A 24,767-nucleotide genomic window follows, 5' to 3' on the forward strand; every position below is an offset into this window, starting at 1 on the left:
AATAAAGCAAAAATCCTGCTGTCATAGAGTCATGAGGCCAGAAAAGTAGCAGCAGCTGCAGTGGCAAGATGAGCAGACCACGCAGAGGAATACAAAATCCCTTGCATGTCATGGAAGACAGTGGCACAAGGTGTGCACAAGCACAAAAGGCAATTACAGGCAGGCCAAAACCAAGAAAAAATGTGAAGTCAGTGGGTTTGTGAAATAAGAACATGCCAGTGATCAAATCTCTCCTTTCATATGCAAGATATGACTGGCTGTATCTTCGAGAAAAAGCTTTGTTTCAAGTCCTTCTCCCAGGTTAGAGAGGGGGTGCCATGCCACAGTGCTGCAGTGATTCTTATCCCATGCCTTTTTGCTTAGCTTTAGTTCATGGAGTAAAAACATGGCCTTAAAAAGCTGGAGAAGAAAACCATTCCTGTCATTAAACTCTGGAATCACAAGATATCCTTAAATATAAACAACCCAAGCAGGAAAGCTAAGGTGGGTTATCCATGTCAGGTATTTTCCCAAAATATTATGGTGCTTGTCAAAAGGTGGACTTTCAGGGAAAAGGGGACTGAAATTTTGACACAAATTTTAATGATATTCAACAGAAGTTGTCCCCTCTCAGCTTTCCTCCTATATGAGAATAAAATGTAAAGAGTGTAAAAACTTTTTTGAATTTCAAAAATATACCATTTTCATACTTTAAAAGCAACATTTTTCAGTTTTTCATTCAAAACAACACTTCTTTATAAGTATCTCTCTTTTTTCTTTTTTCTATTTTTAAAGAAAACAGATTTACAAAGGATTAAATAACCCAACAAGCAAAAAAATTTCACTCCAGATTAACTCAAGACATCTTTCTACATTCTTCCTGCCTCTCCCCCCAAAATGGGGCTTATTTTGGTTCAACTTGACTTTTGTTTCTGATTTTTCGCCAAACTGAGAAACCCCACTACTCATCCAGCTCCACTAACAGAAAGGCCTCGTGCAGAGAAATATGTATGAAGAGACGGGCTATGTAACTCTCACTACGACTACAGCCAGGCTGATAGAAGCAGAGCTCATGGATGCCGCGGGCTGCCGGGCTGAGGTCTATCGCTGCTGCCGCCACTGCCGAGCCCTCTGCCTGAGCCGCCGGACGGACAGGCTGATCGGCTGCTTCCCAAACTTCTTCATGATCTCCTTGATTCTCGCCAGGTTGGTTTTGGAGATAGTGAAGTCACACTGGGTAGCTCCCATGTCGTAGCCGACTTCACAGGTCTTGGTAGCGGCGGTGTAGCCCTCCGCCTTCACACCCACCACGTACTCCCCCGGGTTGAGGAGACGCCAGTAATCCCCATCGGCTCCTGGTAGGAAAAGAGATGGTTTTCAGGACAGAGGCCCTTTCTCCCTGAGGAAGTTGATGTTTATGAGAATACAGAAATAGATGCACATGGGTAAGATGACAGCACAGGCAGCAAGCCTGCATCTTCCCACCAGCGGGGTGTCAGTGAGGCTGCCCCACATCATAGAATCATACAATCACAGAATGCCCTGAGCTGGGAGGGACCCACAAGGATCATCAAGTCCAACTCCTGTCCCTGCACAGGACACACCAAATTCACACCGTGTCTCTGAGGGCCTTGGCCAAGTGCTGCTTGAATATTGCCAGGCTGGTGCCGTGATGCCTCCCTGGGGAGGCTGTGCCAGGGCTCCACCACCCTCGGGGGGAAGGACCTTTCCCTAATGCCCAGCCTAACCCTCCCCTGGCACATCTCCCTGCCGTTCCCTCGGGGCCTGGCGTTGGTCACCAGAGAGCAGAGATCAGCACCTGCCCCTCCTCCTCCCCTCGGCAGGGAGCTGCAGAGTGCCATGAGGGCTGCCCTCGGCCTCCTCTGCTCCAGGCTGAACAAACCCAGGGACTTCAGCCCCTCCTTGTACAGTTTCTCCTCTAAACCCTTCACCAACTTTGTGGCCCTTCTCTGGACGCTCTCCAGTAGCTTTATACCCTTAATGTCCTGTGGTGCCCAACACTGCCCACAGCACTCGAGGTGAGTCTGTACCAGTGCAGAGTAGCATCACACGTACCCCTCCTCATCCTGCCAACCTCACAAAACACACCTGAAACGTATTTTCCAAATGATGAAAAAATTACAATGGGCTTCAACCTGGCCTAAGTTTTCTCTCCATTGAAGTAAAAAGGATCCTGAGCCAAAGGGTCACCTTCTAATTGTTAGTGATTCCTGAGGGGTATAAAAGACATTCCCCAAACTAATTCTAAGTTACCAAGGAAGAGAAGCTCCGGTGGAGTACCCACATCACACTCAGGATGCTGGTTGGACAGCCTGGACACATGCATTTTAGTGCTACTTAATATGCAGAGAGTGTGAATGCATAATGTCAACTCACAGATCTAAGCAAATATCCCCTTCCATAAAATCTTATATTGAGTGTTATTACACTAATTTTCCTACTAACTATAATTCATCAGGATTCATAACCACTCGCTTACCTGGTAAGTGCATGAAGAGAGCTCCTGTAATGCACCAAACCTCTCATGCATAAAGCAAGAAGTATTTTAACACCTCGTTGAATCAGGACTTTGTTTTCTTCTTTTTTCCCATATGTGATCTCATGTTACCCATACGTACATAAGGATAGTTTTAGACTTCTTTTTAAATATTATTTTAACTAGAAAGCGTGCTTAGCTGTGGGCTGAAAAAGGTGAAACGCTAATATCTAAAATTAGCTTTGCACTCTATCCAGGGAAAACCCACTATGGAATGAAAGTGCATATTCAAATATGCAATGCTGAATCTAAATAGAAATGCAACATCTCCTGTATGAAGAGGTCAATTTTTTTTTAAGACTGATAAGAACTGGCAACCTTATTATAACTAGCCTTGAGTTGCTTGCAGTGCAGGGTATTGCAAAAACTAAAGAGGATTTGGATAAAAATATTACATCTGGGAAAAGATCAGACCAGCTAGCCTCTGTTTAGAGAAACATGATTTTAATTTAGGGCTTGATAAAACAATGAATGTGTTTGCAAACAGCAAGTGTTAGCAAAACAGCAATATCAATTATACCCTGATATTGCCATCTCTGAATGCAAGTGTGAAATAGTGTGCAAGTAGCACACCCAGTCAGGTTAGTTCCTGCCCAACAGCTTGCTCAGGCTTTTCTTCAGCCAGTTTGACCCCACTTGGTGTGATGAATAAAGTTCACATATCCTGTTTCTCAGGACTCAGGCATTTTTCTGAAGGGCTCTCAGAGAAGCTCTTTATTCAGTTCTCCCTTACTACTGTGTCCATTGGCACCTTAATCAAAACACAAAGCTGCCCAGGTTTTTTGAATTTATCCCTAAGGGCTCATTTTTAGCTGTAAATGCTCTGGCAGTACTAGAGGGCTGGCAAAAGGCTCTGTATCACCCTGTGCATGGCTGTGAACGCATCCCTACTCAGAGGCTGGCTTTAGTCCCTGGATTTCAAAACTGACCCACATTTTTCTGACACATTTAATAGCCAGTTCATCACAACCCCGCACACAAGGCCAGAAAAACATCTACACATTCACACACCACCAGGAACTTATTACAAAGCTGGATATTAAACTATTAGCAGGATGCACTTTACCTCCTTTGCATTTACAAGTAAGTAGACATTAGTATATCTGTCTGCTGTCATTGCCCAGAATTTAATACCAGACTAAAAGGTTTTTGTGTTTGTTTAAAAAAAAAAACAGATTAAATGTAATAGGTAAAAATTTCAGAGCAGATGGCAAGAGAAACAGAATTTTTAAAAACAGATAAATTTAGTAAATAATAGGTTTGCTAAAAGAATAGGCTCCAGTGGAAGCAGGCTGGAGGCAGACAATCTCCTCCTATTGGGTCTGGAAAAGAATTGCCATGTCTGCTTAGATAAAATAACAATGTGTAAAATACAAAGATAATATTATTATAAATTAAACATGTCAGATGGCTCCATAAACACTTCAATTAAAAGGAACACTCTTTGAGCCTGGTAGGACAGACCTTTGCTACAATTTAGTGTCATATTTACACTTAAATGTACAAAATTTTGCTAATATAAATACAATATAAAAATCTAAGCTAATGCTCTGTTACCTCCAGGAAAGCTAGCCATAGTCCTGCACACCCAATACATGTAGCAACTAAAATTTAACTTTTCTTTACTGAACAGACAGCCAGGAATGAGGCTAGAGTTATAATACCAGAATTATGCTTAGTTAGACTTATGTTATTGAATATTACTAAACGCTGCTTCAAAATCTTTGGGTTTTGTTACATACTGTATACTTAAATCATATGAAAGATTCTAAAATATTCATTAAAATTTCTCTGAACATTGTGTGAAGTTAAATTAATTATGCTTTATTGCGAAAATCACACAGAAATATGCATCCTCCTTTGGAGTCTGGCACAGGCTGTAATACAGAACTATTTCACAAGAAGGAAACTGTGTATTTCTTTATCGAGATTTGCTTTGAGATTTTCAAAAAGTGCAATTATAGGAAGCAACCCACAAAACTGCCTTTGCACCATGGGGAAAAACGTGTCCAGGTGCATTTGGGCATCCAATGGATGAACTCTTTTACAAAGGTTATCTTGTAGAGCACAGTCCACATCTAACTGTAACAACATGTAGTCACTCAGACTTAATCAGTAGCTACATCTGCATCAAGAGAAAATGGAATAATTTTCAACAAAGCTTTTATTCTCAGAATCAATGACTTCAATTAGCCTATTAATATTGTTAGCTTAGTGTCAGCAGCCCTCTCTTCCCATAAGATGTATTGTATGTCCAAGAGAAAGTTAAAAAAAAGTGCTTTCCATGCACTTTTTTGTCCACAAGAAGCAGCAGAGACATTTTCTCAAACAAGTAAATGTTATTAGAGGGCCTTTACAGATGACATTTGTCTGGCTCTGCGGGGTAGTTGACCACATTAATGTACCAAAGAAAAAGTAGATACCTTACAGCTTAGCTCACTTTAAACAAAACCGATATGAATAGAGATAGTGGCCATAATTCTTCTCCTACTTTTTATATCAAGGCAACTCAGAGGTTTAAATGGATACCTTTTTCATTTTAAAAGGTATAAATGAAAGAAGAATGCTGACAATTTGCCTTCTCTCTCTGGAGTTATATGTGTCATTTTAGCTTTCTGGCTTCAGCACAAATCCTCTAGTTTCAAAGACTAATGAGACATACACTGTTATCTGTATAATATAGAACAAGCTAGAACTTTTATGTTCCCATCTACAAAGTGATTTCCAAACAAGAGTGTCAGTTTAAACGTCTCATTAAAAAGAAGAATTAAAAAGACTGAACCAAGTACTTTTTCCTGACAAGTGCAGATGGCCTTGCACCACAGAAGCTCAGCTCTAAGTCTAGATGTAAATAGAGCTACAATATTCCCCGAACGTTACAAGGTGGATTCTGGGATCTTGCACATTTATTACACACACCACTAGGACTCATTTCCTAGGACTCCATGAAGACAGCATGTTTGCTGTCTTCAAACTGTTGATTTTTCTTTCATGTGACAAGCCAGTGACTGAGAGCTGGAGATTAATCACCTATTGCATGTACTTGGCCTCACCCAGAGCAATATATTAATTCTGTTAACAGAGTAATACAACCTACAGTTTATGGCAGTCTGTCAAGACTGCCAAGACTTCCAAGACAAGGAAAAACAACTGATTACATTAATTCCTAGTATCATTTCCCAGTGGGCCCATTTTGAAATATATAAGGCAGAATCATTATTGCCTAATTAAACATCTGTCATTCCATGTTTTACAACAGAGAGACAGTAGCACTGAAACAAAATTCATCATAAACTAAATTAGATATTCCAAGATTTATCTTAGATAATCTACTCGGATTTCTCTCAGATAATCTAGCTCAGATAGTCTACTGTAGCAAACATTAAAGGTTTGGAAGTCTCTTGGCTAAAGCTCTGTGTTATTCCATAGCCTGAAATCAGTTTACATGTCAAAGCATGCCATACTGTATCTCAGTGGCAAAGCATGTGAGAGTGGCAGCAAATGAAAGGCCCTGAATGCCAGTCAGGATGTGAAAAATACATTAAATTAGTGTTCCTGCTTCTAATATTGAACCAAATCTAGAGTATGCACCAATATGATTTGTCTGATTATTCACCATGATGTTACTTTTCCATAGACATCCAAGAGAAACCTTGTTAACCTCTTGCAGCCAGCACTTTGAGTGCAATCACTAAAAACTCCTGCTGACAGCTTGTTTTGCTATTTCTTTCTGCATGCTCCTCTCCTTGCTATATCCCCTCTGCTTCTCCATTTAAGATGACTGCGTGTCTTAAATCATGGTACAGTACCTACACAAACACAACGGCCATTGGACACAGTCCCGCCCACTACCTGCCAACAACAATTTTCAGGTGTTACTATTAATCCTGTAATTGGCTAGAGTCTGCTTAAAGCAGTTTTTACTTAGTGCCATAACTACTTTCCAGGCCATTAAACAGGCTTAGAGTTTACTCTGAGTCTACGTATCTGTGTCTGGGTATAGATCGAGACTGTGCTAACAAGGCAAAGCGCCATTTATGTTGTTTTTTTTTAAACTATACATGTTGAAAAGTAATTCTCTGGGCTGAAATTCACCTGGAGTGTCTCTACTGAGCCCCATTCAATGATCTTTTATAAAGATGTGATGTTTTGCAGAAGACTCTTCAGGTTGTGGAATTCCCCTTTCCCTGCAACAGCTGTTCCTCCTCTGGGCGCAGCTCTAGATCACATCTCCAACACTTTCACAATCCCATAACTGTTAATAGCCAGAGAAACACTCTTTGCCCAGACCAAGGCATTACCTACACCCTTGTTTTTCAACACTGTAATTATTCTGGGTTAGATTTGCACTACCTTTACATGAGAAAAGGAGCAATAAGAATTCTTTAGACACAGCCTTACTCAGGCTATTGATTTTGGGCAAGTGAAAGGCTATTTGCTCGCTACTTTAGAAGAGGTGGAAAGAGGAAGAGGGGCACAGAGGAAAGCCACAGTTCTGTTCTTGTCTACGCAGCTGCCTCATGGAAATAAGTGACTCCCTCCTCACGAGCCAGTCCTGCAACACCCTCCTTGGACTGTGCACTATCTGCTGGCTTTTCTCAGAAAAGAGTTCAAAGTTGCAATGAGTTTCTGTATTTTGTTTTTAGACCTTAAACTTCCTTGTTTGCACTCATGTTTTTATTTTTTACCTGTGCGAATGTCATGGTTAACACCTTCTACTGAAATAACTGCATTGGGGATTCCCTTTCCATGCACATCTTTTACTATGCCTTTGATGCCTCGATGGACCTATTGAGAGAATAAACATATGAATATATATTGCACAGCAGTGAAAAGTACTACCATTAGAGAGACAGAACAAATAATTAATTCCGTATGTGAATTAAGTGCATTCTATTCCTACTTTATGGTTCACACAACTTTGAAATATCATTATTAACCCAGTACCAGCCTTCCAGACATTAGCTACTTCTGAATCAGCTTACAAATTCTGTTAGGATTCCTGAGGCAAATTCAAGAGAAAAATAAAACAAGCAGACAAAGCAGCAGGCGTAAGGTTTTGGGTTTTTCTGGCTGTCATTTCTAGCAAGCTTTGCCCTCGTGTCAAATTTTAACAAGCTTCGTTATTTTGTCCTCTTAAGTTAAAAAAGCCTGGCTGAAGCGATACGCCAGTATTGCGTATAGGTGAGGTTTCTACCACAAACACCAATAATCATGTAATTAGTGATGCAAGAAAAAGATCAGAAACCTTAAACTCCCTTTCAATCTGAAAGGAGTCATCATGTTATTCTTCTGTGGAATACCTGTTCCATAAAGACAATCAGGGACTCGCGGTTGTTCTCCCATTCTTCGGGTAGCTCGCTCTCGTGGGGATACTTGTCACAGCCAACGTAGATGGAAAGCTCAAAGCAGTTTGTGTGCAGATAACTGAAGTCATTTATGCCTGTCAATAGGAGGTAAAAAAGAAACAATTTTAATCCTCTTTTAATCTATTAATCAGATCTGATTATTTTATGCAAAGTAATATAACTTATTTAAACAGAAACCGGGTATTTTTCTAGCTCAGTCTGCAGACCTGGCAGAAAAAAAGGTTTTTTAGAAATGCACCAGAGTAGCATCAGAGCTGTACATTTAACAGAACAAGGCTTTCTAAAGACAGCGTCCCATCAACACATTCAAAACAGAGGACACAAGACTGTGGCACGGCAGCGCGGGCCACTGGGTCAGCCCAACACCACATCCCCAATTCCTTTGCTGCAAAGAGCAGTGTCCTTCTGCCACCACAAAACTTAAATGAAAGAGAGATTTAGCAGAAAACAAGCAAACAACTTGAAACACATTCCAGATAAAGTTTTTATGGTATTGATGAAGAAAATGGGGGCACGCCCTTAACCAAATTTATACAACCCTAAAAGCCAGGACAGAGAGTAATGGGCACTCAGCCACTGTCATGTAAAAATGATTTATCAGAACAATTGGTTTCTCAGTCTAAATGTTTTCCCACGTAAGTCATCTAAATGATAGGAGAGCCAGAAAAATCAAGGTAGTAATAATTCTTTTAAGTTATATATGTTGTCTGTTGTCTTGTAAGTAATGGAAATATGTCTTCTGGGTTTTCTCTATTTTGGCTTTGCAGAGGACTGGAATCTGCTCCGCTGCTCTGCAATAGGGATTTCCATTAAAAATATGTCCTAATCAAAACCCAGGAACCTCAGTGCCTCTGACCTCTGAGGAGCTGCAGTTTAAGTCTACATTACAGAGAGTGCTGTGACCTTTGCAAAGGCCCTGAGCACTGAGGGCAGAATGTTTTTAGATACAGATCACAAACATTTCCATTCTCTAGCTTTCTCTCTTGTTTCTCATTATTTTTCCTTTGGGAAATTCCATTTCTTAGTTCTCCACAATCACACAGATAACATGATACTGTACATGAACACTAGAGGAAGAAATGATGTGAGCTTTGTTTCTTATTCCACCTGCATTTCTAATAAAATAATATTATTATTGAAAAAAACTTTATCAGTGGTCACTAATTGTTATATTTTAAATGGCAAAGATTAGCAGGAAATGCATTCACCAAGTGCTTCTGATTGAAAAGAGCTAACCCCCACCCCCAGTGCCGTCCAATCACCATAGAGCAATAGTCAAGTATTTAACGGGCCCTCAGTGCCTTCTGGATGCAGAGCAGGAGGATTATATAATACAGATGTTAAGCATTTCACTTTTGTTGATGAGGAAAGCCTAAATATCAGACAGTGGCATATGCTACTCTGCATAAATGTGCTTCCCTTCTGAGAAGCAGCCACAGTTATTTCCCCTCACATAATGCCTTGCATCCTGATCAATATATTGTGAAATGTTTTGCAATGCACAGTAATTGCTCAGTTTTAATACATGTATTTAAGAAAATGGGTTAACATTGCCAAAAGCAACTCTGTGTAGTGTCTGAAACATGCAAATCCAGCCTTGAAAACACTGGAAACAAAATGAAATTCATCTGCTCTTTGCCTTTGTGCGGTTCACCCAGCACAGAAATATTCTATGTAAAATTGCTGAAGAACTTGCATTCATTGCAGTCCAAAATATGTGCAGGAGATAGGATGGCTGGGTTTCAAAGGCATACAGAGGTGTTTGATATCCATGAAAGATATCCGTGGTGCACATACTTATCTAGGGACTCTTTGGCACTGAAAAGGCATTAGAAAAATCCCTTACAAATTTTCCCATGCCACAAGCAGTGAAAGGTTTATATGCGTGATCACTGCGAGGCCAGGCAGCAGGTGGATGAGGAAGGAGAGGATAGGCAGCTTCAAGTTGTGCTACAGCCAGGAGGTGCCACCCACACCAAAGGAAAGGTGGGGCAACTTTCTGCAAGCAATATATTGGGGTGTCACCCTTCAGGTCAGATATTAAACAAGCAGGGGTTTAGGAGAAGAAATTGATCTAAAAGGTAAATAAACAGAAAAAAAAAAAAAGTCAGCTATACATCTATACAGTCATGGAATTATAGAGTGAAATGTCATAGGGGAAATCTGTCTCCAAATCTAGAATCATATTTAGACCCTTTACAATGCAAGGTATCATTGGCTAACTATCAGCTGCAATACATGTATATACACATGCATACATATATATCTGCAATAAAAATCACTCTCTTCCATTTGTCTTTGTAGAGAAGAGCTCTAAAACCATCCTGCAGGTTGGAGACTGAGCTCAAATGGAAATTGCATCCTTTGAGGTTTAGTCTGGAGTCCAAAGGGTAAAGTACCAAAAGCAATATTCTAGTATTTTTCTTAAAGACAATCTCAGAAGTCTTATTATAATGGAAGAGAGCAGGATGTAAAGTATAATGCGAAAAATCATAAAGCAATAAAACAAATGAGATGAACCAAATCCAGGATGCAACTGTTACTAAGAAATCAAGATACTATTCAGTGTCTATATTGTACATCATTACTTAATGTAACTTAGTGCGACAGCTGTTGGTGACATGGCCAATGCCATCTTTTCTGGATCGATTCATAATCATGTTTGTTATAGCATTTAGGAAAATTATACTCATAAATTAGCTAATTAAGCAGTCAAGTTAGAATTCAGAGGTTTTATCTTTTTAGAATTTGCAGAAATGCATAGAAATGTAGTCAGGCATTGGCCTTGTGATCTAAGCAGTTCAATCTTACCCGCCTGAATTCACCCAGCACTTTTTGACCTCCTGAAAAAATATTTGAAAAGTTAATTCTTGGCTCTAGCCTTTAAAGGCTGGCCAGCATTAACTTTACATGGGCCAATGTAAAAGCCATAAAAGCTGTGTCCAAAATCTAGAAATGTTTTTGTAGTGAAAATACCTGCAAGTTACAAACAAGATCCAGCTCCCACAAAACGTGGTCTGCGCCAACGCTCACTTGCATCTGTTTGCCATTACTGCCATAGTCGTTCCTATTGCTGTTCACGTGAAGGCAGATGCGCAGCTCAGTTGTTAATTTCACAGAATACATTGTCTAACTGATGTACTTATAAAAACCAAAGATTTTGAGCAGAACTGTGATGAATCAGCAGAGTGCCTGTTCCAAGTCTGCTCGAAGTGCACACCCAAAGAGATAACTGTGCCTGTTGCTGTTAAAAAAGTGCCTGTAATCGGGCTTTCCTAGAAATTGATGCTTTGTCTGCACTACAGGACATGGCTTCCCCTTTGTGCTGCTTGACGTGATGACGGGCTTGGGCATATGGTGAATGATGCAATCTGCAATTCATTCTGGCAGCAGAAATGCCTATGGAGCCTATGCTAAGTTTAAGTGTAAGCGTGTCCAGGTCTTTTAAAAATAAGATGGTAGCAGGCAAGCAGCAGCTTTTTATGGCATGACTTACAACTCAAAGTGAACGTGAGTGGGGGCTGATCTGTGGCTGAGTTCAGCGAGCAGGAGGCCAAAATAATGATTTTCCCATCCAAGGGCCACTGGAGTCTCTTCCCAGGCTCCCACGGTGGTTTGGGAGTCGCTGCTTCGGCTCTGGCACTGGTTAGCACTGCTGTTCGGCAGCATTTTCCTGTTGGCATCCTCTGAGATGGCAAAGGCTGACAGGTTCCCCCCAGTAATGGTTCAGACAGGGTTCGTTTTGTCCTGACAAACCATCTTGAATGTACAGAATCTATAAAACTAATATATTGCATGTGTACTTTTGAAAACCTCAGTAGTAAACGAAATGGTCACCAGGTATTAGTGACAGAGTCTCCTTCAACCTCTGAAACCTGATGAAATGGAACGAACGGACTTTCACACAGGGGAATTCTCCTCTTAGTGCATGTGTTTTACCACCACCATCACTGCAATGTACACCAGGCAGTGACGGCATTATCATATTTAGCAAGGCAATGTTAACTGCAGTTTCTACAGACACTTACTTCCAGCCACAGTATGCCAGGAGGCTCCGTTAACAGTGCCATCCTCCTTTTGGAAATCCTCTGTGTGACACGCTCTCCTTCTTGCATCTGTCATCAGGCGATGAGTGGAGGCATAAGAATACGCAAGCCAGCGAAAGACATGGTCGTCTGGGGTAGGTGTGTAATCCTGGGTTTTCCACACGGATCTCACCATATCGTAGGGGTACGCCACCACCAGCTCTCCTCCCTGCAAATTGCCACCCAGCACAAAAGGAATTTTTTCCATCCATGCTATTATTGCCCGTGTCTCCACTGCCACCTGGGAGAAGAAGAAACAGCAGCTTTGAGTCAACCTGTGAAATTCGATAGTATTCCTTCAAAGGTAGGCCAGACGCAGGAGTACTGCTGCGAGGTTCTTAGCAGGGAGCGAGTAGCCAGCACAAGAGATGTGGCCAAGGAGAAGGGCTTCTTTAAATTACGGTGCCTGCCAGCCATGTTTGGGAGGTCACCAACAGCCCATAAAAACTAACAAAACCTTAATGTTAGTAATTTACACAGCAGGAACATCTATGTAGAGTGAGGCTGAGAGCAGCAACAGAGATGTCAGACCATGACACGGCTCCCCCTACCACTGGCTGAAATTAATTTTCTAAATAATGGATTTTAAACACAAATATTTCAAAAGCCCACAGAACTGCCACAGTTAAGTGCCTTCCCCTCCAAGTAAGCGATTCTCAGCCACTATAAATAGTTGCCATTATATTTAAAAGGCCATACAAAAAAAAGTTAAATTTTTGGCACTGTGTTCCAATAAATGACTTTAGCATAAGCCACTACATTGGTTCTGCATACTCCTCACTGTCTGCTGTGTTATTTCAAACAAGAACGTCAAGAAAACCCAGGAGATATCTGTATGGTGACTGAGTTTGCAGAGAGCTCATCTGCACTGCAAAACTAGGGAGAAGCCTGAGTCGCAGGACTGAGCCCTCCAGTGGGTTTCTCTTTGTCTACCTGTTGCTGTCTAAAAGTTGGGTATCAAATCTTGCAGGTTCTCACAATAGCCCAGGGAAAAGAAGATCCTCCGGGAAGCAGTTTCCTTCCCAAGGGCTGCCTCTAAAATACAGGGGTGAATGGTACTTTTGTGGTATATTTTTATTCCTATTTACTAGCAAGGAAGCCTAGAAAAATAGCTCAGACCAGGTATGTAACTTCACCTAAAAGTCACTTATTTCTTGAGAAATGTTGTAAAGCTCACTTTTTTCAAACACACCCTCCCCCCCCCGCCTTTGTGTTCCCCTCCCTCTGGTCTTACTCACGGTGGCATTTTCAGACAGGTACCAGTCAGGGATTGGGATGTGATGGTTTGGAACTTTTCTTTTACTCTTCTTCTGATCTTCAGACTCCCACAGCAAAGAGTTTAAATCAGGGAAATTATTGTTGATGTCAATGCCATCCTGAGTCCATCGTCCTAAAGACCAGCCACCTAATTCTGAACCCTTAGATTTAAAAAAAAAAAAAAAAGAAAAAAAAAAAAGAAAAAAAAAAGATAAATGTTCAGAGTATGACAACCTGTGAGCTCTCAGCCAAGTGTTTGGGGATGTGTCAGAGGTAATTTTATACAGAGAAATGGAAGGATGAATTATTTAGTTAACTGAAATGAATAATTGGCTTTTTTTTCATTTTACATGAAACCTTGAAACCCATGAAAAATTACTTGGGGTTAACCAAAATGTTCTGGTTTGTTTTCAAGGTTTCTATTTAAGACTGGTTTTCCCCTGGGTTGCAATGGAAATGGCACATATTCCCTTCCGCAGCTGTCGGTGCGACTTCTGTATTCCAGTCTTCTACAGACTGCCCTGGAAGATTTTCCAGTGCATTTGACCAGCCCCTGCAATTTTTCCTCCTGGTGCCTGTCTTCTTCCAGACTGAATTATTACAATGCCCAACACATTGTGCTCTCCTTAAAGATGTACTATTGAATTTCAGCAGTGGAGGAATGCAAATTTTCACGTGCTTAGCTTGGTTTGTCACGAGAAACAGACTGCATGAATTTTCTATTTTCCATAACGGTGTTCCCATTGGTCTCTGTACCTCAGTATGGCTTGTTCTGGCGGTCTTTTGTGACCCTCCTTTCCATACACCTCTTCCTGTTAGCCAATGTCACATAGAATACTGTTTCTCTCAGCTTTTGTTCTGGGTGAGATATTTCAGTAGTTTATGTTTGCTTTAACATGTTTATTTTTTAATTTATTTTGATTGCTTGTAAAATATGATTTTTGAAAAAAAAAATGACAACAGGAGCATGTTTCATTAACCTAATAAACCAAAAACAATTCCTTGATATGTTCATAATCATGTTACCGCTTTATATGCCTTGTCATATCCATCCGGGTTGATTGAGGGGAGGAGGTGGATTCTGGTGTCCTCAATGAGATGTACAATGCGTGGGTTCCCAGCCAGGTATTCCTGACACATGAACTGCATTAGCAAAAGGATTAGCTCACGCCCAAGGACTTCGTTCCCATGAGCTCCTGCAATGTACCGGAATTCTGGTTCCCCTGTTGAAAACACAGGGGGCAGAAGCATAGTCAGAGCAGCAAATCAAATACCTGGCCAAATTTAATTGATGTCAATCAGCAACATTCCACTTAAGGAGAGCTGGAGAAATGCCTTAACTGAAAAAAATGATAGGTGAGAATGTAACTGTACAGAAACAGATAATTACTTTCTGTTGCTATTTTAGAAGAACAGGCTTATGTGCCATTGATGTCTAAAGCCACTGTGTAAAACCTCCAAACCCATTTTCCATTAAACAGATTTTTAATGATACTCACAATTTCAGCATGCTACAGGTAGATTTTAAAAGGTCTGATAGTCTAAAAATAATGTGAAAAATACATTGCTGGTAGCTCTTTGGGACAGATGTTAAGGCTTTTAAAAGAACAGTCAGTAACTGTACACTGTTGATCTCTGAGTTCACACACTCCTTCTCCTTCACTAATCAAAAAAACAGGTTCACATATATTTTTCAAGGTTATACTGAATACCACAATACTTGCACTCAGCTACAAAATACTTCAGAGGTGATTGGGAAGCGTTCCAGCTATTAAAAAAAAGGCCCATAATTTAGTTGTCCTTTGTATGAATAACACTTGCAAACATTGACAGGACAGACGACAGCAGGCCAAGCTCTGGCTGCTGGCTGGATCCACCCTCCCAGTTTGGCCCGTGATACACTCCCTGCATGCATTCTGCATCTATCCCAGCTAAAACCATGACACTGCAGAACTCTCAAAAACAGGTGAGTGGGCAAGGCAGAGTAGATGAATTAATCTGGTATTAACATCTGAGATTCAGAGACTGCAGGCTAAGGTCAGCCCCAAGACTACTGAGAGATTACATCTATTGTGCTCCATTCTTTATAGCAAAGCAGAGAGATGTCTTAGGAGCACGTCGCAGCATTCTTCCTTGGGTGGGATGAACACGTATTAAGGTATTTATGGACATGGCAAAGCACAAGACACTTTTATTCCAAGAGCCGCCCCAGACACTATCATAGTGAGATCTTTATTTTTTTCCACAGAAGGACAAAGACTGAATGAGTTTCTGTTCTAAAGAATTATATCACTGTAGGAAATTGTGCCCCAATACTCATCAGTGAAAGATGATTAGGGAGATTTTACCTGTCCTTGCTTGCGATGCATTCACTCAATATAAAAAAGGTAAGTTTCTATCCAAAGCTACATAAATCCCCACAACTAAAACCCATTCACCTGTACCAAAAATCACTTTTATTTTGTTGTTGTAAAGAATAAAACTTATTATCATTAAAGAATTTGATCCCTGATTCAAAATGCCTTCTATTTGTGCTCACCCTCCTCTTCCCAATTTAGCACTGAATTTCCTCCCACATACATTTGAAATCTTTGCTGCTGTGAATATAATTCCATCAGTGATAATTATTGCAGATACAGAGAATGAGGATAAAAAAAATTAAAAGGCCAAATCCCAGCACCCTTCAACAGATTTAGTTAGACTAAATCCTAACCAACTTCGTGTTCTCCTGGGTTGTCAGAAATCTCCACAGCATACAGCTTTAGTCCTTGGTTGCTTTTTCCAATATTGTAAATTCTTGTGATATTCGGGCACATTTTATTCACAGTTTTCATTAACTGCCAACAAAAAAATGACATATGGTTAGACAATGCAGAGTCAAAATATACCCATTAGTAATTATTTCATTCCAAACTGGTTGTGGCAAAACCTCTTCATTTTCTTTTCTGATTATTTCTTAGTTGTAAAAGCCTTATGTTTAATTCATGAACTACAGCTCTACTATCACACAACATAATATTTGTTCAGCTGGAACAAGCTGAATACTGTCTGCAGAAACACCACAGCGTAGGTGAGGTTCAAGATCTTTCTTACATGAGGAGTATTTGTAACATTATCGCAAAACTAAGGACTTGAGGGCAAGGTCCAATAAGAATAAAATGAACAAAAACATTACTGTGATACAACAAACACATCTGCAAAACCTTGTGCAGTGGAGGACAATTGGCCATCTTAGCACTTTGCTCTACAGCCTCTGTGATTTACTGTAACTGAGTGACCTGAGGTGACCCAGGCTGTCAGTGGCATGGCAATGCATACACATTAAAGGTTGCCACAGACACACTCTGACAGACACTCTCTGGCCAGTAAAGGAGATGTCTCTCTGCCTTGCCCTATGCAGCAGCAACTTAATTCAAAACAAACTGAGAGAGACTGATACCATCCATTTAAACACAGTTTTCCCAATTAATTCTGATTACACCCGCCTCTGCTGAGGTAGAAACTGAGCCCACCCTTCTTGATTTACAATGTGAAATCTCACATGGATAAATTATTAGTAAAGGCAGCATTGAAGTGGCCAAAATAGTGAGACAAATATAATCTGAATGATTCCATGAACACAGGAGGATACGCTCCTTCAGTAAATAACAGATTCCTCAGACTTTGCTTATCAAGTTCCAGAAAAAAAAATTAATTAAAAGAGGAAATGACAAAAGATGATCTAAAGACGTTCCTATCATCAAAATCTATTCTGTTCATTGTTCTTGCAGATATTGCATGACATAGTCAAAATATAATAGGGAAGGTCATGGTTAAGGGAACAGTTCTGTTTAAACCAATGGACCTACACAGACGTCATCCAGATAAGGATATCTGGAGTCTAAACCGTCCTACAAACACTACTGTGACATTTCAGCTGAATGTTAAAATTTACAAACAAGACTGAAAATTTATTTATTATTAATTAGAAGTTATTGCAAATAGCTTTACATGACGCAAATTTATCTGTCTTCATTTTTTTCATCAGAAGGCATTAAAGAAATGAGGGTTTTACTGTCAATTGGAACCCTAGAGACTATTAATTAGACAATCTTTTCATAAACAAGACTGCATACGTTATTGAAGAAATATTGTAGCATAAAAAACCTCTTTGCTCATATAGTGTTAATTTAGAAATAATATTGGATGATTACAAGGCTGATAATTTAAAAAATGTAATAATTAGATATGTCCGATTCCCATGCCACCATTTAGCAGATCTAAGAAATCTAAGCAGAAACACAATTCACATTGGGAAGAACATCATTAAAATTCCTTTCATAAAAGGCTTCACTTCTATTTATAATCTTGTTGCAAAGGGAATGAAAAGATGCTATTTTTGTACTTTTGTTCATCCTACAGGTTGGTTTTATACATGTAGGGAACAATTTCTTTTGCAAATCTAAATTCAGCACTCATCTGAAAAATACAGTCAGTGTATTGTCTAGTTTCATATCTATTTTTTTTTCACCACTGCCATCATCATGAGTGTGCTGGTATTATGGGCTCCCAGCTATTTCCATGGAACTCTTTTTGATGTTCTGGGCCATATCCGTAAGGGCATACGTCATCATTTGTTCCAGCTGAAACACGTATGTGAAGTCAGAGGACACTGTTTTATATTTTCTAGTGTTTAAACCAAGCATGTTGATTCCCAATTTTTTGAGGCAGACTGCCTTAAATCTCCATGGTCAAGAGCTACCACATCCAAACCCACTCATAATGAACCAAAAATACTGTCAACGGATATGGAGCTATGGACCTCTTACTAGAGCCCCAAAGACCAAAACTTATCCAAGGTCTATTGTGTGGGGATTATAGCTCCATGTTCTACTGACAAGAGGATGAAATGAATTATTATTGGATCACATACTGCGTTTTTCTCCAATAGAGAAAAATATATTTTTTTTCACTCTGCCAATGAGTACAGATAATGCATTAAGGTCTATTTTAGTGGGCTAAAACCCACTTTCTGTAATGTATAAATAATGTTACTGTCTCAGCTCTGCGTTTACTAATTCCTCTTCAGACTGGAGGAAGGCCCCTCCCTGCTGATGTATCGCTGCACCTATGCAGCTCCCCAGGATGTGAAATAGCAAAGATGAGCCTGTTTCTCAGAATTGTCTCTGAAATCAAGCTGCAGGGCAGAAGGTTTCCTAACGTGCCTGGAACTGCAGTGGGCACACGATACCCTGAGCACTGATCTAGGAAAGCAGTTAAAAGTATGTTAAAAGTTCATTACTAGTGAGAAAAATGCCTAGAACCAACTTCAAAGTATATTACAAGGCATGGAAATATTTGTATTGGCCTCAGTAAACTCCCCATCATCTCTTTAATTGCAAACATGTGATTACTTTCTCAGTCAAACAAAGAACCTTTCCTAAATTAAGGCCTCTGTAGTAGACTTCACATAGACAGCATGGTTGTAATAATGTAGTTAAATATTTATATGTAAGTACGATACAAAAAATGAATATATTTTGTATTTTCTTTTCTCATACCCATTTCCTACAAACAGAACAACAGGTCACCTGAAATATCACAGTGTTTCCTTTGTGCTTTGTACGAACTGTCAAAGACAATTGATGATAACAGCCAGTCAGGGTTTTATTAACAACCCTCAGGACTGTAAAACACTTCCACAATTACATTCACTAGCAGTTCTTATTTGACAGTTCCCATTTGTTTGTCACTACCAATTATTTACCCTATTAGTGCCCTAGAAAAAAGGCAGCATGCAGTCTTTGAAGAAGCCTCACAAAGCTGATATCTGAAGGTCCAATTCCTCTATTTTGCAGAAAAGGTGTATTAAATGTAGGTCTAAGTGTCATCTACGCTTAAAGGAGGCAAAAGGGCTCTCAGTGTCTTTCGGGTGGGGGCTAGTCCTTATCCTCTGTGGAGATCTCCATATTTCTTATTCTGCTGCAGGCCAAACCAGAACCTACCTCCTCCCTGAGCTTGGAGACTGTCAGATAGAGTCTGTCAAGCTGGTGTTGCATGCGGCCAGGGATGTTTGCTGGGTATCACTCCTGTCTTCTAGAAGGGCGAAACAACAGCTCACAACAACGAAACAACTCATTTGGTTGTTTCACCCTCTAATAAACTTGTTCAACTGGTAACTGCTCTTCAACTTTCTGCATTATCATTACATCACTTCATAAACACAGATGGCCATGAAAAGCAACACAAAACTTCAGGGGTGCTTGGAGTCTGGCTTGTCCAAAGCATGAGAGTCACATCCAGTTAAATGGATTTCACAATTAACACTTCTATTTCCCAAGAAAGATATAATCCGGGTTAGCTACTTCAGTCTATTTCCATGACAAAATTGCACTCAAATGTCCATCTCAGACTATTTCTGGGGATATATATCAGTTATTTTAACAGCTTTCTACACATCATGAATACATCATGTAAATATTTTTGGACCGTAATACAATCCTTACTTCTGCATACGAGATACAGCAAGTGTTCCCATTGACTGAAAGAAGAATCTTTAACGCTCTTTTAAGAGAAAAAATTGGTATTATAAAATCAGTCTTCCTAAACAGAGAGTGTTATTAAAATAATCTGACACTGAGAAAACCCCTCCCTCTCACAAATACTTGACATATTGCAATGTAATGCTTCTGAAACACAGCCCAGGGAACACACTCTCCTCCTCTTTCTTCAGAGTTTGTGATAAATAACAGTGTTTTTCTGAGATGGTTAGCAGTGAAGTAGCTAACAAAACTGATAAATAATGCATAGTATCTTTTAATAAAATTATTTTACTCTGGAAACTGACAATTATTGTTTTATTTTACACTCAGGAAAGAAAGTCCGAAGAATAGTTTGGGGGATATAAGACATATTGCAAATCCAACCCACAATCTTCTTCCTACCACCAGCACCCCGAAATTAGAATCCAATAAGCTCTAAACATATTAAGTATTTTGACATACAGAAAACCAGAACTTGGGAGAGCATAGTCAGACAGTTCACAACTGACCAGCTCCTGGCCACAGCTGCAACTTTTCTGCTATTATCAAATGCAGAAAAACATTCTGGTTTAAAGCGGTTTTTTTTTTTCCAAATATATATATTTCTAACTTGACCAATCTGTCTTTCTGCAATGAGAATCTAGAATACACTTTATTTTGTTGTTCTTGGCAGTAATTATGCCAATCGAGTTTCTACTTGTCTAGTCTTTGCACTAAGAAATATAGGCCATGAAATCTCTATCAAAATAAACGTGTGACTCAGTACACAATTGCTCAATAAATATGAACGGTGATTCATACAGTATAAATACACTGAAAATTCAGCACACAGCAAATGATTCACACACTTCAAGTCCAAACATATTATCTTTGATTTTGAAGAGAAAGCAGGCAGAAATATTCCTTAGCACAACCCACACCTGTGTCTGTGGTGATACAAACACAATTAAAACCAACAACAATAACAAAAACTACTAGGTTGCCTTTTTGAAGTGAAAGGAACAAGATATTAACAAGACTGGTAGATTTTAAATTATACTAACAGAATTTTTTGGCTCTTTTATAATATTATTTATTTTAAAATTTTATTCTGATTATCCAAAGCTACTGAAATATAGGGGAATTCTGGTGGCTGACTCAGGGTCAAATTTGAAAGGAGAAACCTTTCATCACTCAAATACACATGGAAGAAAAATTGTGGTACGTTATATGTAAATATTCCCTCTGTTGTGTACTCCCACTGTTTAAGAATAAATGATGTACAAATTAAGACTTTGGGATTTTAAGAGATTGTTGCTGTTAATAGATTAAAACAGAAAAAAAATTTAAGATAGATTGGAGACACCATTTAATAATATTTTTAATGGGTAGAATTCAGATTCCATAAGAGCTCAAATGCCCACACCCATCCACCCTACATATCCAGGTCACACACCATCCTTGTTGCCTACCTGCCTCATTTCCTTGTAGTTGTGATGCTTAAAGTCAAGATTATCTGTGGTTGTCATTTCATTTCTTCTGTGGTAATAATTGTTTGGGTCTGAGAAAAGAAAGAAAAGAATTTTCATGTGCTTATGAATTTCAAATATAAAGACGCTTAGCCATAATGCATGCAAGGAACATGGAAATCTGAATTCCACTGTCACATGTGTGTTTAAAACAGATTTTTAAAAGCAAAACTCAAAGAAACAACAAATTTGAAATATTTCTAATTGCTGCACAAATCAGCTCATATAGATCCAAACAGAAGCAAGGCGGCAGCAGGCATCAGCTTGCTAGACAGCTACTCTGCATGAACAACTAAACTTCACAGAAAAGCAGAAGGGCATCCTAAGGCTACGGAGGAGGGCAAAAGACACTGGAAAATTATGAGTCAGTTGAAAGATAAAGGGGTGGAATAAAAAACACATAAGAGGAAAAAGCCCCAGTAAATGTTTTGTGTCTACCTGATTAATTTATTGTTACAAGGAATTACATTTTAGTTTTCTTAATGAGTGTTTTCAGAGCCTATGTGCTGCTTGCAAAATACAGAAAAGATCTACTGTGCATATTAAACCTTCCTGATTATTTTCCTGAACACTTTTTGTGGAAGTCCGAGGTCTTTGTTACTTTTAAATTAGCATATTCATTTCTATAGGGATATAATTTATAGCTTGTGTGTTTTAAAGTATCAAAGGAGAATATGTGGATAGAACAAAAACCTTTGTTCCCTTGATCTTCCAGGCCATTCACCTGGAAAAAAAACCAGGCCAAGACTGTTAGGGCTCAGCTTTATATTTCTGATACATGTGCCCCTAGCCTAATCTATTATGGTTTATTTTTAGAAACAAGTCTATCTGGAAAACATCAGACACATTCCTTAATTTGCCATACCTGGGATGTCTAGAATTTTGAGTAATCATTTGTCAAACCACTGACTGTCAGGCTGCTATGAAAAATTGTTTATCTTCACAAAAAATCATCTTCATTTGGTTTTAAATTATTGGGGAAAAAATCAAATATGAAAGCCTAAATATCATCCTGTCTTATTGTGACACAGCCAAAAGACACTGTCTCTAGAGAAGAAAAACAGTGTTTTTAAACAGAATCACCTATCAGTTGTGATTTTTGGGGGGGAAAAAACCCGCATAATTGTTAGTAGGAAGAATATATGGATACTATCCTACAAGAACAAACAATGAAATTATGGAAAACTCAAATCACTTAAAAATAGCTTATAAGTTAATATTTTCTTAAGTCTCAATACTTCTGACATTAAAACCTCTAAACTCTCAGATTTGTTCTTCCTATAAAATTCTAAAAGTATTTGGGTTTTTTTCTATGTGGAAGGAAAGCAAAATTTGAACTATTCAAGTTATTTATTAAATGAAATATGCAAGTTGCATTAAGCTTCACTGTAACATTACCCGTGTTCTCTACCACTTAATTCCTCTTCTTTCACATGCTTGTCTCCACTTCTATTCCCTAATCTGCAGCAGAAATACTGGAAGGTCAGTTGACAACTGCTCTACAAATATGACTGAAAAATGTCAAAAGAACATCTTGCTTCAACTAAATCTGGTTATTCAATGCAATCTGCCCTTCCCAGTGAGATCGTCTTCTATAACAAGACAACCTGGAACTGGATTTGAATTAGAGCCTAACGAGGTGAGGGAACAAGATTTCTTTGCTTATTAAAAAAAAATTTGTTTTTAAGAACCGAGAGGGTTAAGTTTCACACAATTCACCTGCATTTTCAGGTCTTGTTTCCAACCTAACCGCAGGCTAAATTGATGCAAGTCCACTGAGGGCAATGACGCTGCACTAACTCTGCAGATGACACTGGAATGCCAAGCCTTTAAAGGTCAACCCATGTTAATTTGTAGAAATTATTCATAAATATATTGATGACTGAGAAATGGAAATCATAAAAAAGCCACTTCTAGAAAGAGACAATGTGTTTAATGTCACACAGACTGTCTTCACCATTGTAAAAATATCCCTCTGTTGTAAAAATATAAAAATAAACATCATAAAGCTGCCAGGAGGTTAAAGGCTTTCTCTATCACCACGAGCCAAAATATACAGCAAGCGATAGTTTTTCCTAATACTTTAATCCCATTCCTTTCAAAGTCTGGCACTTTTTCCGTACATCAAACGTTAATATCATGGGAATGACTGTGAATGCTGTAGAGTTGCTGGAAACTTAAAAAAAAACCTGTACAGTGCGAGTGATTGTATCTCTGGTCCTTCCTCAAACACAGTGCACTATTTGACAGCTCCCTAAAGGATTAACACTTGTATTTTGCCAGGCTCTACTGTGAGTCTGCTTGGATCACTGGATTTCTGCTGCAGCAAGAATACAGATTAGAAAATTAAAAGCTAAAATGTAGAAAGGCACAGGAGTCTTGTGCATAGCTGGTAAGTCCACTTTGGCAAAAATTTTCTTCTTTAATAAAACAGAGAATAAGGGACTAAAACTCAAACCACAGAAGAATTAGAATTGAAATACACTCATTTATTCATGGCACTACCTCAGACAGTCTCTGTTTCTCCCAAGGAGAAAAGATCCTGCAAAAGTGTTGCACTCCCATTTATACAGAGGAATAGATTAGTTTTTTTCTACCACTAACCTATCTTTACATTACCAGTAGAGTTAATTAAGTTTGCAGGTTGAAGTAGCTTGTTACCCTCATAATTCTGTTCTTTGTAAGGATGGACAAGTGATTAGGAAGCTCTAAAATGCCCAAGTACTTTCCAGCATGAGAGTTCTAGCATCTGCCCATAAAAAGTCCCAGAGATGACCAATTGCTCAGCAGCCGACACATAGAAGGGATTTTCTGTTATGACACAGCTCTACACAGCACCTCAAACAATGGAGTCCTGATGCTTTCAGTGGGTTTCCAGTTATTATGCCACTAGCAACAATGTGTGCTGGTCTTTTTTTCCCTCCTTCAGTTTTCAATGTTCTGACACTGGAAAGGTACAAAGTGAGCTTCATAATGACTTGAAGATGAAATCAACACTTGCAAAACAATATTATCAAAATGCTGTCATTTACTAAGTAAAGCTTGCACCCGTCCCAACACGATACGTTCATATGCTTCATTCTCACAGAAGTCCTGCAGTGAGTTATGTGGTACCATACCGACGGAGCTCGCAAGCTCAGAAGTGGTGCTCGTGTGGTGCTCCAAATGGATGAGATAAAGTATTCGATCCAAGTGATTTAGATGAGTTTTTAATACAAAGAATATTCTAGTCTAAATCCTTTAGACTGCCTTAAAATCAATGTGCCTTTTGCAAATGACTAATTTTTTAAATTCCTATGTAATATAAGTTAATTTGACTTGTCCTCACAGAACTGAACAAGTCATGGGCAGCACACATGTAATCTTGAAAAAATCTGCTAGCAGACATATCAGATGATTTTAAGGTTTTTTCCACATGATCTATTTCATGGCAGTCATGAGCATTAACATCACACATCAAATCAGGAATGAAGTAATGTTCTTCAACTAGA

General features: G+C 39.1%; 1 protein-coding gene across 1 annotated transcript in view; it reads right to left on the reverse strand.

Annotated features, from left to right (window-relative positions):
- Nucleotides 1-741: 741 nt before the first annotated feature.
- Nucleotides 742-24,767, reverse strand: part of CPXM2 (carboxypeptidase X, M14 family member 2) — a 79,030-nt gene continuing 55,004 nt past the window's right edge. Inside the window, exons 6-13 of the mRNA XM_064464346.1 lie at nt 21,220-21,308; nt 15,961-16,084; nt 14,274-14,470; nt 13,229-13,408; nt 11,934-12,231; nt 7,840-7,979; nt 7,225-7,324; nt 742-1,334 (exon numbers count right to left, since the gene is read on the reverse strand). Of these exons, the coding sequence (XP_064320416.1) occupies nt 1,081-1,334; nt 7,225-7,324; nt 7,840-7,979; nt 11,934-12,231; nt 13,229-13,408; nt 14,274-14,470; nt 15,961-16,084; nt 21,220-21,308 (1,382 nt within the window). The 3' untranslated portion in view covers nt 742-1,080. The remainder of the gene's footprint in view (nt 1,335-7,224; nt 7,325-7,839; nt 7,980-11,933; nt 12,232-13,228; nt 13,409-14,273; nt 14,471-15,960; nt 16,085-21,219; nt 21,309-24,767) is intronic.

This window comes from Phalacrocorax carbo, chromosome 12, assembly GCF_963921805.1.
Source record: "Phalacrocorax carbo chromosome 12, bPhaCar2.1, whole genome shotgun sequence".
Taxonomy (NCBI): Eukaryota; Metazoa; Chordata; class Aves; order Suliformes; family Phalacrocoracidae; genus Phalacrocorax; species Phalacrocorax carbo.